The sequence below is a fragment of the Neovison vison genome, chromosome 9 (assembly GCF_020171115.1).
Source record: "Neovison vison isolate M4711 chromosome 9, ASM_NN_V1, whole genome shotgun sequence".
NCBI classification, from domain to species: Eukaryota; Metazoa; Chordata; class Mammalia; order Carnivora; family Mustelidae; genus Neogale; species Neogale vison.
In genome coordinates, this window is record NC_058099.1 from 2,697,622 (window position 1) to 2,710,955 (window position 13,334).

The 13,334-nt window shown below is 60.4% G+C and overlaps 1 protein-coding gene across 3 annotated transcripts in view; it reads right to left on the minus strand.

The window, feature by feature from the left end:
- Positions 1-263: 263 nt before the first annotated feature.
- Positions 264-13,334, minus strand: part of CAMSAP1 (calmodulin regulated spectrin associated protein 1) — a 57,301-nt gene continuing 44,230 nt past the window's right edge. For all 3 annotated transcript variants that reach the window (XM_044264542.1, XM_044264541.1, XM_044264543.1), the window contains 10 exons: positions 13,142-13,316; positions 12,451-12,542; positions 11,798-11,882; positions 8,719-11,095; positions 7,807-7,943; positions 7,320-7,528; positions 7,128-7,230; positions 5,950-6,065; positions 5,416-5,534; positions 264-2,270 (listed from right to left, as the gene is read on the minus strand). In XM_044264542.1, coding sequence (XP_044120477.1) covers positions 1,968-2,270; positions 5,416-5,534; positions 5,950-6,065; positions 7,128-7,230; positions 7,320-7,528; positions 7,807-7,943; positions 8,719-11,095; positions 11,798-11,882; positions 12,451-12,542; positions 13,142-13,316 — 3,716 coding nt within the window. In that variant the 3' untranslated portion in view covers positions 264-1,967. The remainder of the gene's footprint in view (positions 2,271-5,415; positions 5,535-5,949; positions 6,066-7,127; positions 7,231-7,319; positions 7,529-7,806; positions 7,944-8,718; positions 11,096-11,797; positions 11,883-12,450; positions 12,543-13,141; positions 13,317-13,334) is intronic.

Consider the following 13,334-nt stretch of genomic DNA (forward strand, 5'->3'; position numbering starts at 1 on the left):
CACCGAATCCTCCTTAACAACCATCGCGTCCCCTCACTTCACCAGGACTGTGGCGAGTCGGCGGGAAGCGGCCACCCGCTGGGACTCCACGAAGGCAGGCGGCTAGTGACAGAGCCTCCCTGCTCCCCCGACAAGAGGACGTGACTCTCTGGGAGCGGAGTGTTTCTGACCTAAAAACCACCAGAAACTCCTCTGAGCAAGGAGCGGAGACACAGACGGACGGAAGGACCCACAGCAACGCACACAGGTGTGACTATCAGAAAGCAAATTAGTTAATTACTTTATTACATCTTAGTGATCTCTTAAAATAAATATAACAGCAGAAGATCAAACGTACACGGAGAAACAAAGCCCACGAGTGAAACGCACGGGGACAAGAAGTCCACTGCAGACCCCTTTGCGCTCCGCCTCCGGAATCCCGCAGCCCCACGACGCGCTCCCAGGACGGAGCCGCTGCTAACACAGGACGTACGAACCTGGGGTCTTCGGAGGGCGGAGGGCGGCGACAGGAGGCGGCGGGAAGAAGGCTCCCAGTTCCTTCCCGTGTCCTGTAGCCGGTTCCCTCCTTCCTCAGGTACAGAACTCACTTACCTTCCATCCTTCTGCAAATTAGGGAGCAGGGACAAGGGTCTGACTTTTCCCATTGATCTGAAGGGTCTCCGCAGTTCGAGATAGATTCAAGTAATACTCCCAAGAAAACATGTGCAAAACTAACACGCGCGACTCCAGAATGTTCCGGCACTTGGCTCGGATCAAGGCTCAGAGCAGCTGGTCAGTCACACAGCGTCAGCAGCTGCGTGAAGGCCGGGGGGCTGGGCGCACCCGTCTCCCGGGAGCCTGCGGTCGGGAGAGGCGCGGACGACCATCTGCGCCAACACGGACAGAATCCAAAGCCGTCTCGCTTGCTTGGAGCTCCAAGATGACTGCAAACAACCACTCACATTGTCTGTACATACGCAACAGCACAGAACGGCCAGTCTGAACGGAGCCCCGCACCGTCCTCTCAGGGCGCGCTGCCCTGCAGAAGCCAGACGCGGGGTGGACAAGTCGGGACACCGCCACGCCGCTGCGGGACCCGTCAGCCTCAGTGCATCAGCTCTCGAGAGAAACATGCTCAGAGTGAAAAATATTCTACGTTACCAAAATCTGTCTTTATTAAAGTGAACAAATCGTTAGAGAACTACCCAAAACGCCACGAGCGCGGGCGGGCACCTGCTCGGCTTGCGCACCTGCACTCAGGCAGCCGACGGCCGGCGGAACCGCTCGCCACCGCCTGCCACCGCGCGGTCGCGAGCCAGCCAGCAGCGTCGCCACGTCTGTAAACGTCATCCTAGCAGAAGACAGACTTTGCAGATTTTCAGTGCTTTTAGTGAACTGGTATTTTCAGTAAACGTTTTCTGAGCAGCAAAGAACAAGAATTTTTTTCAGAAATCTTAGAACTGGATATAAACATTGGCAGTAGACACAATCAATAAATATCATACAATTTCTCAAATGAACAAGATTCCCCCAATTCAAATCCCTTTCCTAAACACATTCAAACCCCGACCCGAGACCGAGCCCCGGCCCGTCATCTCCTGGGATTCCAGCACGAGGGGTGTGAGGTCACGTGTGAGGGGCGGGGAGGGCAGGAGGTGAGAAAGCGAAGATCACTTTCCATTCACACCGAAGGAGAACTTCAAGTAAAGGGATCCACAGCCTGGAGACCTCACGACACGCGTACCCCTCGTCTGACCCTCCCTGTCCAGCAGCGCCCGCGGCCTCCACGAGCCACTCAGCGGGGTGCCTCGTCCTCCTCGCTGGCGTCCTGTGCGTGCACTGGGAGCCAAGGGACGGTTTTCCGTGGTTTCACTGGAAGCCTCTCTGGAAAAGGTCTGTGACTACGCACACTTCGTACCCAAACGGATGAAAATAATAAATATTGATCCTGTCCACACACCCTTCGGACCCGCCCGCCGGCGCCGCTGTCATTTACGAGTCTGGGTCTTCTTTGGCACCGCGGGCCGCTTGGGCTGCCACAAGTGGTTATGAATAGTGAGGGCGTCCACGCTGACGGACATGGTTTTGGCTGGGATCAGGTTAAACTGTTTTCGGTCTGAGCTGTATTTATACAGCTTGTCGATCATTTTCTTGGTGATGCTCTTCGGGCCCGTGCCGGTCAGCTTGTAGATCTCCTCGGTGTCGGGATAGTAGCAGTAAAGCGCTCGGAACTGGCAGCCGGCGTCCCGGAACAGGATGATGTAGTGATTGGCGTCGCACTTCTCCAGCTCCTGCATGCAGGGAGGAAAGGGGGAGAGGCGAGGGCTGGAGAGTCGCTCCTCCCGCTCGCAGCACCCACCACCCACACCCGGCCGAGGTCCTCCCGCTCGCACAGCGGGGGGCACACCTGCCCCTGAGACTTGACTCGGGTGGTCCACGTGTGTGAGAAAAAATGCTTCTGAAATGGAGTGAACGATCACACACGCCCTCACGAGCCACCAGAGAACCGCAGATCGAAACCCACACTGGGACAGCGCTCATGCCCACGGGGAGGGCCACCGCCTGTGCCCACGGGGACGGCCACCACCTGTGCCCACGGGGACGGCCACCACCTGTGCCCACGGGGAGGGCCACCGCCTGTGCCCACGGGGACGGCCACCACCCAACGGAAAGACGAAGGCGAGTGCCGGGGTCGGTGTGCAGAGACCGGAGCCTCCCACGCGGCCGGAGGGAGCGGAACCAGCTGGGCGGCTGCTCGGAACGTTAAGCACAGGGTCACCCCCGTGGCTCAGCGGCTCCTGTCTAAGCTTCCACACAGAACCCCCGACGTGAATTCTTGTGGCGGCAGTCGTCACCACCGTGACAGAAGCAGAAAGCCAGATGCCCTTCGGCAGGAGAGCAGATAAACTCACCGGGGCGGAACTGCACAACGGAGTCGGATCTGGCCACGAAAGGGAGAGCGCCCCTGCCACGGGCGACAGGGATGGGACACACCCATGACGTGGTCGGGGAGCACACAGCCCTAAAAGGCCACCTGGTGCGGGACCTCCTTCGTGGGACATGGCCAGGGGAGGCCCCTCCGGAGACGGACAGCAGGTTGGTGGGAGCCAGGGCGCATGGGGAGTGGCTCAAGGGACAGACTTTCTCCTACGCCCGAGCTACAGATGACAGCCATACAGGTCTGCAAACACTCGGAAAACCGCCAAGCCTACCAGGGACGTGCCCCCAAAGGAGCCCGAAGCGAGCCAGGGTGGGTACTGGTCACTGTGTCCGCTGCACACTGCTCTGACCTCCAGGTTTTTGTGTTAAAGCCCAAGCTGAACCACCTAACCCAGTACCCCTCCCCATCAGGGGTCCCCGAGCCCAGTGCCCTCCCACAGCCGCGGCCAGGCTCTGCCCTCACCCACCCAGCCCAGCGTGCCACGGGCTGCTCTCGAGGCTGGGGAGGGGCGTTCCTAACAGACCACCCACAGGGACCCAGCAGCAGACAGGGACCCAGCCGCCCTCCATGAAGCCAGGAATTTAAAAGATTTGTAAAAATGTAAAGCAGAGCTACTCTTCTGTTTCTGCTTTAGAAACCACACTTGTTTTTCACAAATACATACTAGCTTCGTAAGAATGTAACAGGCTTAGGGCGCCGGGGTGGCTCAGTGGGTTAAGGCTCTGCTTTTGGCTCTGGTCATGATCTCAGGGTCCTGGGATTGAGCCCCACATCTGGCTCTCTGCTCAGCAAGAAGCCTGCTTCCCCCTCTCTCTCGGTCTCTGCCTGCCTCTCTGCCTACTTGTGATGTCAAATAAATAAACAAAATCTTAAAAAAAAAAAAAAAAAAAAGAATAACAGGCTTGTCATTTACTCAAATAAACTCACACACAAATATATATTTTCAAAGATCAAGTGGGGAAACCCAGATCCGTAAGTATAAATACTGACTTCAACGAACTAAAAAGTGCGTTTAAGCAAGGAGCGAGATGCAAAGCAGCAGCGGCTCCAGACACAGGCCCCCCCCGCGGCCCCCGCTGTGGCCCGTCCCAGCCGCCGCCCTCCTTCCGCATCCCCGCTCCCATGCTCGCGCCCCCTCGTCGGCCCCCGGCCCACAGTCTACAGGCCGCTCCGAGGGCCGGCTGTGTCCACGTCTGAGCCCTCCCTGCCCATAGCTGCACGCACCGCTTCGCCGAGAGCCCAGCGGGGGGTCCCGCGCCGACAGCCGCCCTGTGGGAGCTGCCCCATCCGTGCCCACCGGCCTCCCCTGAGCTCCTCCGGCCCCTCTGCCCCCTGGTGCCCACGCAGGCTGCTCGCAGCCGCCAGCGGACCCAACCCCCGGCTCCCGCCCCACTGGCCCCTCCACTCCAGGCAACTCATCGCTTCCTCTTGTAGGGCACAGGCCGAGCGCGGCCACCACCTGCCGCTGTCGACGGTACTGTGGGCACGGAGCCACGCCCACTCGGTCACACAGGGTCTGCGGCCGTTCCCACGCCACAGCACCAGCGCAGACACCGCGTCCTCTCCAGCCTCCCAGAAGCAGCCGGCGAGCTCCTCTATCAGGGCCTGCCTCACACCCCAGAACGTCAACCGCACAGCCCGGACCCTTGGGTTTGCCCCCCGACTGATCCCCAGGATCGAGACCTGCATGAGGACACCGAAGGAGAGGCGTCCCCACCCTGCGTGGGGCACAGGGCGTCGCTCGCCCCGACCCTGAGAGCCGGTCAGGCTAAGGGCATGCGAGCCTGACCTCGACCCTCCACTTCCGCCTACCGATCAACTTCTCGCTGAGACCGCCGTCAGCTTCCCTTAAAATGGCCAAGGCCAACACCATCCCGCCGCAGCTGTGATCACGGTGGCCAACATGAAGGTGGCATCCGGCACCACGGAGCCAAACAGCAAGCATTTCATGCCAAGCTTCATCTCTCCAGGGAGCTGAGTGCTCCCCTTCACCCCTCAGGACACCCTGCAGGTTCCTCCTGTCTCCAGCCGACGCGGCCTCGGCCACAGGCACCAGAGGGCAGAAACCCCGGTCCCCTCCACCCCCCTGCAGTCACCCTGCCCTCAGCTAACCGGCCGAGGCTACTAGCTCCTGCCACTCACTCCGCACGGGAGGGCCCTGCCCTAGACTCCAGCTCCGTCCCCAGGGCAACAGCCTTGAGTCTGGCCCATCTGCAGCCGGCTCCTCCTCAAGCCATCCCCACCCCCGCACAGCAGAGCACCGTGCAGACGGCTTGCGTGTGCCCGCGCTCCCCCACCCGGCACTGGGACGGGGCCTGGGCAACTCGGCGGCAAAGCCACGGCGGGAAAGCACCCGCACACTGAGCGACCAGGTTCTGTTTTAGGAAAAGCTCTTCATTCACTAACATCCTTCCCTCTACGCAGACTGGTTAGTGACACCGCGTGCCAACGGGGCCTCACTTAAAAAGAACAAGCGGCTGACGTTGGATACTTGCCTCTAATATTGAATTCTTGTGAGGTTCATTCACTTTTCCAGCCAGACAACAGTGAGAGATAGCGTTGTGAATGATCGGTTTGTTTGACTTGCTACTGGGCTCCTTAAAGAGCTTGGGACCTGGGAAAACAGGCGAGGGGCACAAAGTTACACTCTAAGGAATGCACACATGCACAAGAAAACCCCGAGTTCCCCAAGCAGCAACCAGGCTGGGTCAGCAAGGTCTATGTTTTTGAAAACGGAAAGCAACACCCACTTCAAATCTGCTGGAAAGAATTCATTCTGAGTTACGATCTTTAAAGAAACTAAAAATCAAGGTGGTGGTAGTCCCTTTCTGGTTTCACTTGCTTTCATACGTAAAAGAACCAAGAAATAGTTTGAAGGTCTAAGTCTCCCTAGTGCCAAGACAACACAACTCGGCATGGGGCCACAGGGACAGAAAGGCACATTGCGGGCCACAGAAAGGCAGGGCCTGCCTAACACCCCCCCCCCCGCCCCAGGGGCAGGGACGCGCCCACGACGACCTCCCCGTTACCTGTGTACTCGGCCACGGAGGCGAGAGAGGACGCTGCAGACGCCGTCTCCCAGTCTCTGTCTGTGCTCCGGCTGGGGTTACGGCTCAGTGTGGGCAAGGCTTCCAGGGACTCGACTCTGAAGCAGAGGGGTGGCGGGGGCAGGGGAGGGACGGTCACAGGCATCCCCTCTTGCCCAGCCCACACCAACACAAGGGGCCCAACACCGTGACTAGAGCAGACGCCCTGCAGGGACGCTGCCCTCCGTGCGACGCCTGCCTGAGGCGGGACCCAACAGAGCAGGACAGCAGCACGGAGGGTCTGCCGGCTCGGGAAGCTTCCAGACTCACTCTGGGAGACCTGCACTGCTGACACACAAGAGACAGACCCCAGGAGGGAACAGAGTGGACGGAGTCCAGAAGCCCAGGTCTTGACCCCTCCCCGACACCAGGCAGGCCTAATTGTATCCCCTCGGGGCAGTCCCCACAGAGCCCAGCAGAAGCCAACAGCGGCAAAGCAGCACGTGGCTGCCCCAAGGGGGCCGGCCAGCCCAGGTGATGCAGCAGCAGAACCAAACCCCGGCCAGGATCCAGAGTCCCTGACGTGGGCCTGTGCAGGGCCCTGGTGACAGGAAGCCACCAGCCACGTGACGAAGAGGACCACGTGGCCACAGCCCCAAGAGGACACGCACAGGAAAGGATGAAAAACATGTGGGGCCAACAACACATGTGCAGAAGGCACAAGATCATCGGTGGTGGTACCAGCAAGGTCCCCCGTTACTGCAGAGTCCCAAGGGACGCTGTCCCACGCCACAGAAACCCAGCCTCACGCAGGCCGAGCACTCGGCTGCCACCAGACCCGTAGGCTGAACCCAGAGAGGAGCGGTCACCACGGGAGCCACGTCCAGGGGATGTTGGGCAGAGGGCAGAGGGCCGATCCTGATCGGGGTCCTAAGCCCTCAACGCCACCACGGGATGGCTGGTGACAGCAGAGCACATGCCGGAGGCCCCAGCGAGGCGCTGCTGGGAACCGTGGTATTCAGGGACACGGCCAGGCTCACAGAGAAGAGGCAGCCCCACACGGAGGCTCGAGCGCCACGGCTCTGACACAGCCTGCGGGGTGGGGCGGACAGGAGCCCCCGGGAAATCACCCCAGAATCACAGCCCGCGACCCCCCATGTCCACCCCACGGGCCCCCTTACCGCTGGGAAGGCGTGCCCCCCGAGTGCACGCTCTCGGGCTCGGTGGTCGCCGCGGAGGCCAGGGACAGGCTAGAGCCCGACTGGGCCCGGCTCAGGTGGTCGGCTGGTGGGAGAGGAAAGCTGCCGCCAGGCCCGCCGCGGAACCCCCCGCCACCGCCGCACGAGGCCGCCCCGCGCGCCCCGCCTGCTTACGGGTCGAGGAGCACTTGGTCGCCGCCTCACTGCACGACTCCTCCCGGTGCACGGACTTGGGCCGCGGCTTCTTGGGCTTGGCTTTGGGCTTGCCCAGCCCCTGCTCCTCTAAAATCTGCTGCTGCTTCCGGCGCAGGTACTCCTGCTTGATGAGCTCCCGCCGCGCCTTCTCCTCCTCCTTTCGGACCCGGTCTTCCTCCGCTTTCCGCCTACAGGACCGTGCCCGCTCACACGTGCTTCCAGGGCTCACAGGGCCGGCGGCCGCCACGCTCCCCACCCCGCGCCGGCCCCACCTGTGCCCCTGCACACCCGACGCCCCCACCCAGAGGCACCCCCGGAGGAGCACCCACAGCCCAGACGGTCACGCACGTCGAGGGGGACCAGCCCTAAGGGTGTAAAGCAGAGCCCGGCTTAGCCCCGTGGGGGCGGGATGGGGACAAGCCAGGGGAGGGAGGCCCAAGCAGGGGTGCGGTGGGCGCCGGCTCACCGGGCCTCATCCCTCCGGAGCTCCACCTCCGCCTCCAGCTGCTGCTTCCTCGCGCGCGCCTCCTCGGCCTTGCGCTGCTGCTTCAGGAGGAAGGCCGCCCGCTTCTTGGCCAGCTCGTCCTCCGCCTTCTGCTCGTCCTGCAAGCAGACCGTCGCGTCACCCGCGGGACACAGCCCCCGCAGCGGCGTGCGCCGACAGCGGATCCCGGCACGGCCGCACACGTCCCGGACTCCCTCACCGAGGATCGGGCGGTCCTCGCAGACACGAGGACACTCGGGAACAACTAGGCCACCCTGAAAACAGCCCCAGCCGTCACCTTCCCACTGGGTCCCGTCTGCCTCGCTTTCCACACAGGAGCTGACCCCGGGACTGACCGCCATTCGCTGACACGTTCAAAGCATCAGGCACCACACACGGCCTGGCTGCTGGTCAGAGGAGACGCACCCTGTGCCCGTGGGAGAAGTCGTGGAAAAGAGCGGGGAAGCTCCCACAACCTGCCTCCCCTTCTACCTAAGAAAGCACTCAAAGACGGACACGGAGCCCGACAGGAAGCTTCCGCGGAGATCCCGCTGCTCTCCCAGGCCCGGCAAACCTTGCCCTGGAGGCCAGACCCAGCCCCCACAGGCCCACGAGCTAACAACACCGGCGTTTACCGGACGGTCAGGAAACCATCAAAAGGAACAGAACACTTCTGAGCCGTGAAAACGGCATGGGATGCCCGTTTCGGGCCCCGCACTAAAGCCTCACAGGCACCCGGCCACGCTCGCTGCAACAGGCCGCACCCACGGGCACTTCCCGCGGAGCTGGGTGCTGGCGACAGAGCGTGCGGGGCCCAGCTCTGAGTGTGAGCCTCTGACACACCCGTAAAACCAAAGGCACGAGAGGAAGCCCGCCACCCGTCCGACAGTTTACCTTGAAGAAGAAGCCGACCCCCGGCTTCTGGTCGCCTTCGCTGGCGAGGTCCGCCGAGCTCTGGGGACCCTCCGTCGCTCCGTCCTCGTCAGGGGCCTTCAGGTCCGAGAGGTCCACCTCGATGAGACTGGCCTTGCTCCTCGGGGGCTCGTCTACAGGGACGTTCTCTTTCCCGGACACAGCCGGAGAGCCGAGCGCCGCCTCCTCCACACTGCTACCCAAAGCTTCTTTGAGGCCCACCTGTTCCGAGAGGATGTTTGTGTCCTTGGAAGGAGGCAAGACAAAAGTCCGCTGGTTGTCTTCATCATGGAGCCTGTGGCTGTCGAAGAGGCATCTGTCGTGAGGCTCGTTTCCAGGCTCCGCAACACTGTCCCAGCCCGGGTCAGAGGGGGGCCGAGGGGGGAAAGGCCGCAGGTGAGGGAGGGTCTCTCTACCGGGCGTGGGGGTCTTGCTGCGGGAGGAAGTCTGCTGTCTGTCCTTGGGCACTTTGAGCTCAGCCGGCCTGCCTGAGCGGGAGTTTCGGCCCTGCCCAAGGCGGGGAGGCTTGCGGTGACCTGTCGTCCCAGGTGGGGAGAGCGGCTCCACGAAGTGGATGGCCGCCCTGACCTTCTGGTCCTGGGCACTCTGCTTCGGGCCCGGGGCCGCGGGGGGCTTCATGAGCAGCTGCTCCTGCTGCTGCGAGATCCTCAGGATGGCCTGCTGCAGCGTGCTGATGGTCTCGTTCAGCTTCTCGATGGACAGGTCACACTCGCTCACGTCCAGCGCCTCGCCGGCGTCCTCCAGCAGGGCGGCGGACAGCGCCTTGCTCTTCTCCAGCTCGGGCAGCGTGGCAGGGACCTTTGCTCTGGGCGGATGCAGGAGAAGCAGGCCCTCCGCGTCCACGTCTGGAGACGCCAGGACGCCCTCCCGGCCCTCATCCTTCAGGAGGAACTCCTCCGACTCGCAGACCCCGCCATCGAAGGCCTCGCCATTGTGCTGGGCGAACTCTCCCGCCAGGGCGTCCGGCTTGCGTGGCGGGGGCGCGCCATCGGCCTTCCCCTTCTTGACCACGTGCAGGAAGGCGGCCTTGCCCAGCTTGAGCCGCTGCCGGGCCGACAGGGCCTCCATCTTCTTCTTCTGCGCCTCAATGGCCCGGCGCTTCTCCTCCAGCTGCATGTGCAGCTGCGCCAGCTCGGAAGCCAGGAGGCTGGCGTGCTCCCGGCTCTGCCGGCTCGGGCTCTGCTCCCGCCTCTGCTTCCACGTGGTCAGAGGGGCCGGGCAGCTCTCGGACGCGTCGGGCGTGGTCTTCTGGGAGCTGCTGGTGCTCGACTTGGTCTCGCAGCTGTTCAGCCTCTGCAGCTTGCGCTCCGCGAAGCTGGTCATCTTCACGCTGCCGCTGGCCACGGAGACGCTGCTGACCTGAGACACCGTGCTCAGGCACGGGCTCGAGCGGCCGCTGGCGTCATCCTTGTCCTCGTGCTCCTTCCCCTTCATGTCCTCCTGCAGCTTGGCTGACTCCTCCTCACCGACACACCTGGCCGTCACCACGGGCGTTTCCTCACCCACAAAATCCTGCTCCGCTTCCTCCAGGTCTGCCACATCCGAGTCTGAGTCCTGCCTCAGGACGGCCCACGGCTCGGGCTCGTGGGCACCGGGGCTCCGGGCACAGCTGACGCAGAACCTGCCCTCGGGGTCCTCATCGGCTCTGGTGACGTGAAGGAAGAAGCCATCGGCAGTCTGCCCCTGAGGTAAGAGATTGAAGCCACCGCTGCCCAGGAGCCCACCGCGGGCATCCCCGGCCACCGGCAGCCCCGGCTCCGTGGGCGCGGGCTCCATGCCCACAGGGAGTTCCGCACAGGAGATTGGGGTGAAAGTCCTACTTAGGTCACGAGCACCGTGACTGCTGGGCGCCCTCTTGCGCACCAGGGGCTGGTGGCCCTCGCTGGGCCTCTTGGATGTGAAGCTCCGTGGCCGCCCCTCCCCACACTCTTCCTCCTTGGCAATCGCCTGCTTCTCTTTGGCGGGCCGAAGCACGGCCGGCATCAACGGCTCCAGGAAGAAACTGTCAGGCGTACTTTCTAGGGCATCCGCCAGCCCCTGGGGAGACCTGGCGCTTGGGGGCAGGCTCCGGTCACCACAGTGGGGTGCCACATCCGTCCTAATGACGGCCACCAGCTCTGCCTCCTCATCCTCAATATCCACATTGTTCAGAAGGCTCTTCCCGTCGGTCTTGAGCGCCGTGGGCTGTGGCTGGTTCTGCGGAGTCAGGTGAATGACATTGGAGGCCAGACTGTCCTTACTGATGGAGCGGGCCAGGCTGACGCTGTCACTGGAGCCGGGGTCCATGTCACAGCTGGTGGCGTGATGGAGCGCGAAGGGTGCCGGCTGAGACACAGGCCTGCAATGTGGGGAAAGAAGCCGTTGGACACGCCACTGTCGACACAAGCAGTGACTCAGACACCGAGCGACACGATACTAGCGACGGAAAAAGACGACAAATTGGAGGTCTAGAGGACTAAGCAAACCCTCTCCCAGGGCAGGGGACGACAGAGACCCAGCTTCAGCAATTCTCAAATGTTTCAGTCCAGAGCCCCTTTACACCCTTAAAAATCACCAAGGACACCAAATAGTTTTTAGTATATATTTATCAATGCGAAAATTTATCACATGAGAAATTAAAACTGAGGGACGCCTGGGTAGTCCAGTCGTTAAGCATCTGCCTTCAGGTCAGGTCATAATCCCAGGATCCTGGCATCGACCCCCGCATCAGGCTCTCTGCTCCGCGGGGAGCCTGCATCCCCCTCTCTCTCTGCCTGCCTCTCTGCCTACTTGTGATCTCTGTCAGATAAATAAATAGAATCTTAAAAAAAAAAAAAAGTTTATAATATGAAACACTTTTGCAATTGTCCCTGCTGTCCACCTGGACTCCCAAGTCTGACTCCAATTCGATCGACCTCCAGAGTGAGGAAAGCGCAGAAGGGCCCAGCGCCATCAGGAAACAGTTCTGCCCCGTGGACCAGGGATGGAGCCCATCTGGAGAGCCACTGTGCTCGCCTAGCGAGCACGTCACACACAAGCGAATCTGACACGCAGAGCTCACCTGTTCTTTTTTTCCGACCACGCTAGTGCTGCACCGCGGGGCTGAGCGTCGACGCGGGTTAAAGAACTGGACCGGTGTCTCTGATCTGCGTGTGGGGAGAGCAGGACGCTCGGGGTTAAGCAACTCATTTCACAGCATCTGAAATTCTTTCAACATAATGACCATTTCTTAAGCAAATGCGCCATAATGCAGGACACAACTGCCCAAGGAAAGCAGAGCATTGCGATACGAATTACGCGAATTCCAGTGAGTGACACCGACCTCAGTCATGAGTCTGCATCACGACACGAAGTAACCGGACCTCAAGTAAACATCGACACACAGACGTTCCTGCCTAGCTAACACACAGCAATTTTCTGTACACTTCATATAATTTATAAAGACTATAAATTATAAACATATAAACGTATGTTTATGTTTCTATAAACATATAAAACATGTTTTGTGTAAACATATGTTTACATAAAAAAACATATAAAGACTATAAATTCTAAGGAGCATCAATACAAATTAAAATGTATTCTACTGTAATCTTCCTAACTAAAATAACCACATCACAGTAGGAACAGTCAACTTGAGAACGATCTTTTTAATAAGTTACAGGAGAAAGGAGAAAAGACAGAGGGCGGGCGAAGGGGAAATGGGGCTCTTACCGGGAGGGACCTCCCCCTGCACGGCCTTCTGCTGTCTCTGTCTCAGAGGCAGTAAAGGGTGGGACGGGCTGAAGGCAGAAGCCCCCTTCCCCCTAAACAGGAAAGAACAGGCAAGAGAGTCACTGGTTTGTCAGTCCGCAAGGTCAACAGCAAATAGAGTAAACTCAAGAGACCATCACAGGCTCAGAGCAGTCTAGGAGAGAATCGTAAATTTTTTGGGAAAAATTAATTATTATAAAAACAAGCCCAGGGGCACCTGGGTGGCTCAGTGGGTTAAAGCCTCTGCCTTCGGCTCAGGTCATGATCCCAGGGTCCTGGGATCGAGCCCCGCATCGGGCTCTCTGCTCAGCAGGGAGCCTGTTTCCCTTCCTCTCTCTCTCTCTCTGCCTACTTGTGATCTCTGTCTGTCAAGTAAATAAATAAAATCTTTAAAAAAAAATAAAAAAAAATAAAAACAAGCCCAAAAAGTACTCAAAATTTCCAACCTGAGGTAAATATCCCAAAACTGCAACTCAGGCTCACAGGGACTTGCGGCCCCTCTGCATGCCTGGAGGGTCCTGGGGGCAGGGGGCTAGGCCGGCGGAGGCCCTCCCACGGCCAACCCCCCAGCACCTTCTCCATCACCCCTTCGGAAAGACGCTGCAACTCAAGCTGCCAAGCAATTAGAGCAGGCGGACAGGCCGGGACTCACAGATGCTCGGGCTCATCATGCACGCGGTGCCTGTGGCCGCCCTCAGCTGCCGGCTGTATGGGCGCCTGTGCGTCGGCGGGGCTCACCGCTGCGGGGCTGCCCAGGAAGCTGCGCTTGGTGGCGTTGGAGATGGGAACAGGAGGCCGACTGCTCTTGTGATGGGACACTGTTTTAGCTGCAGAAATCACAATTT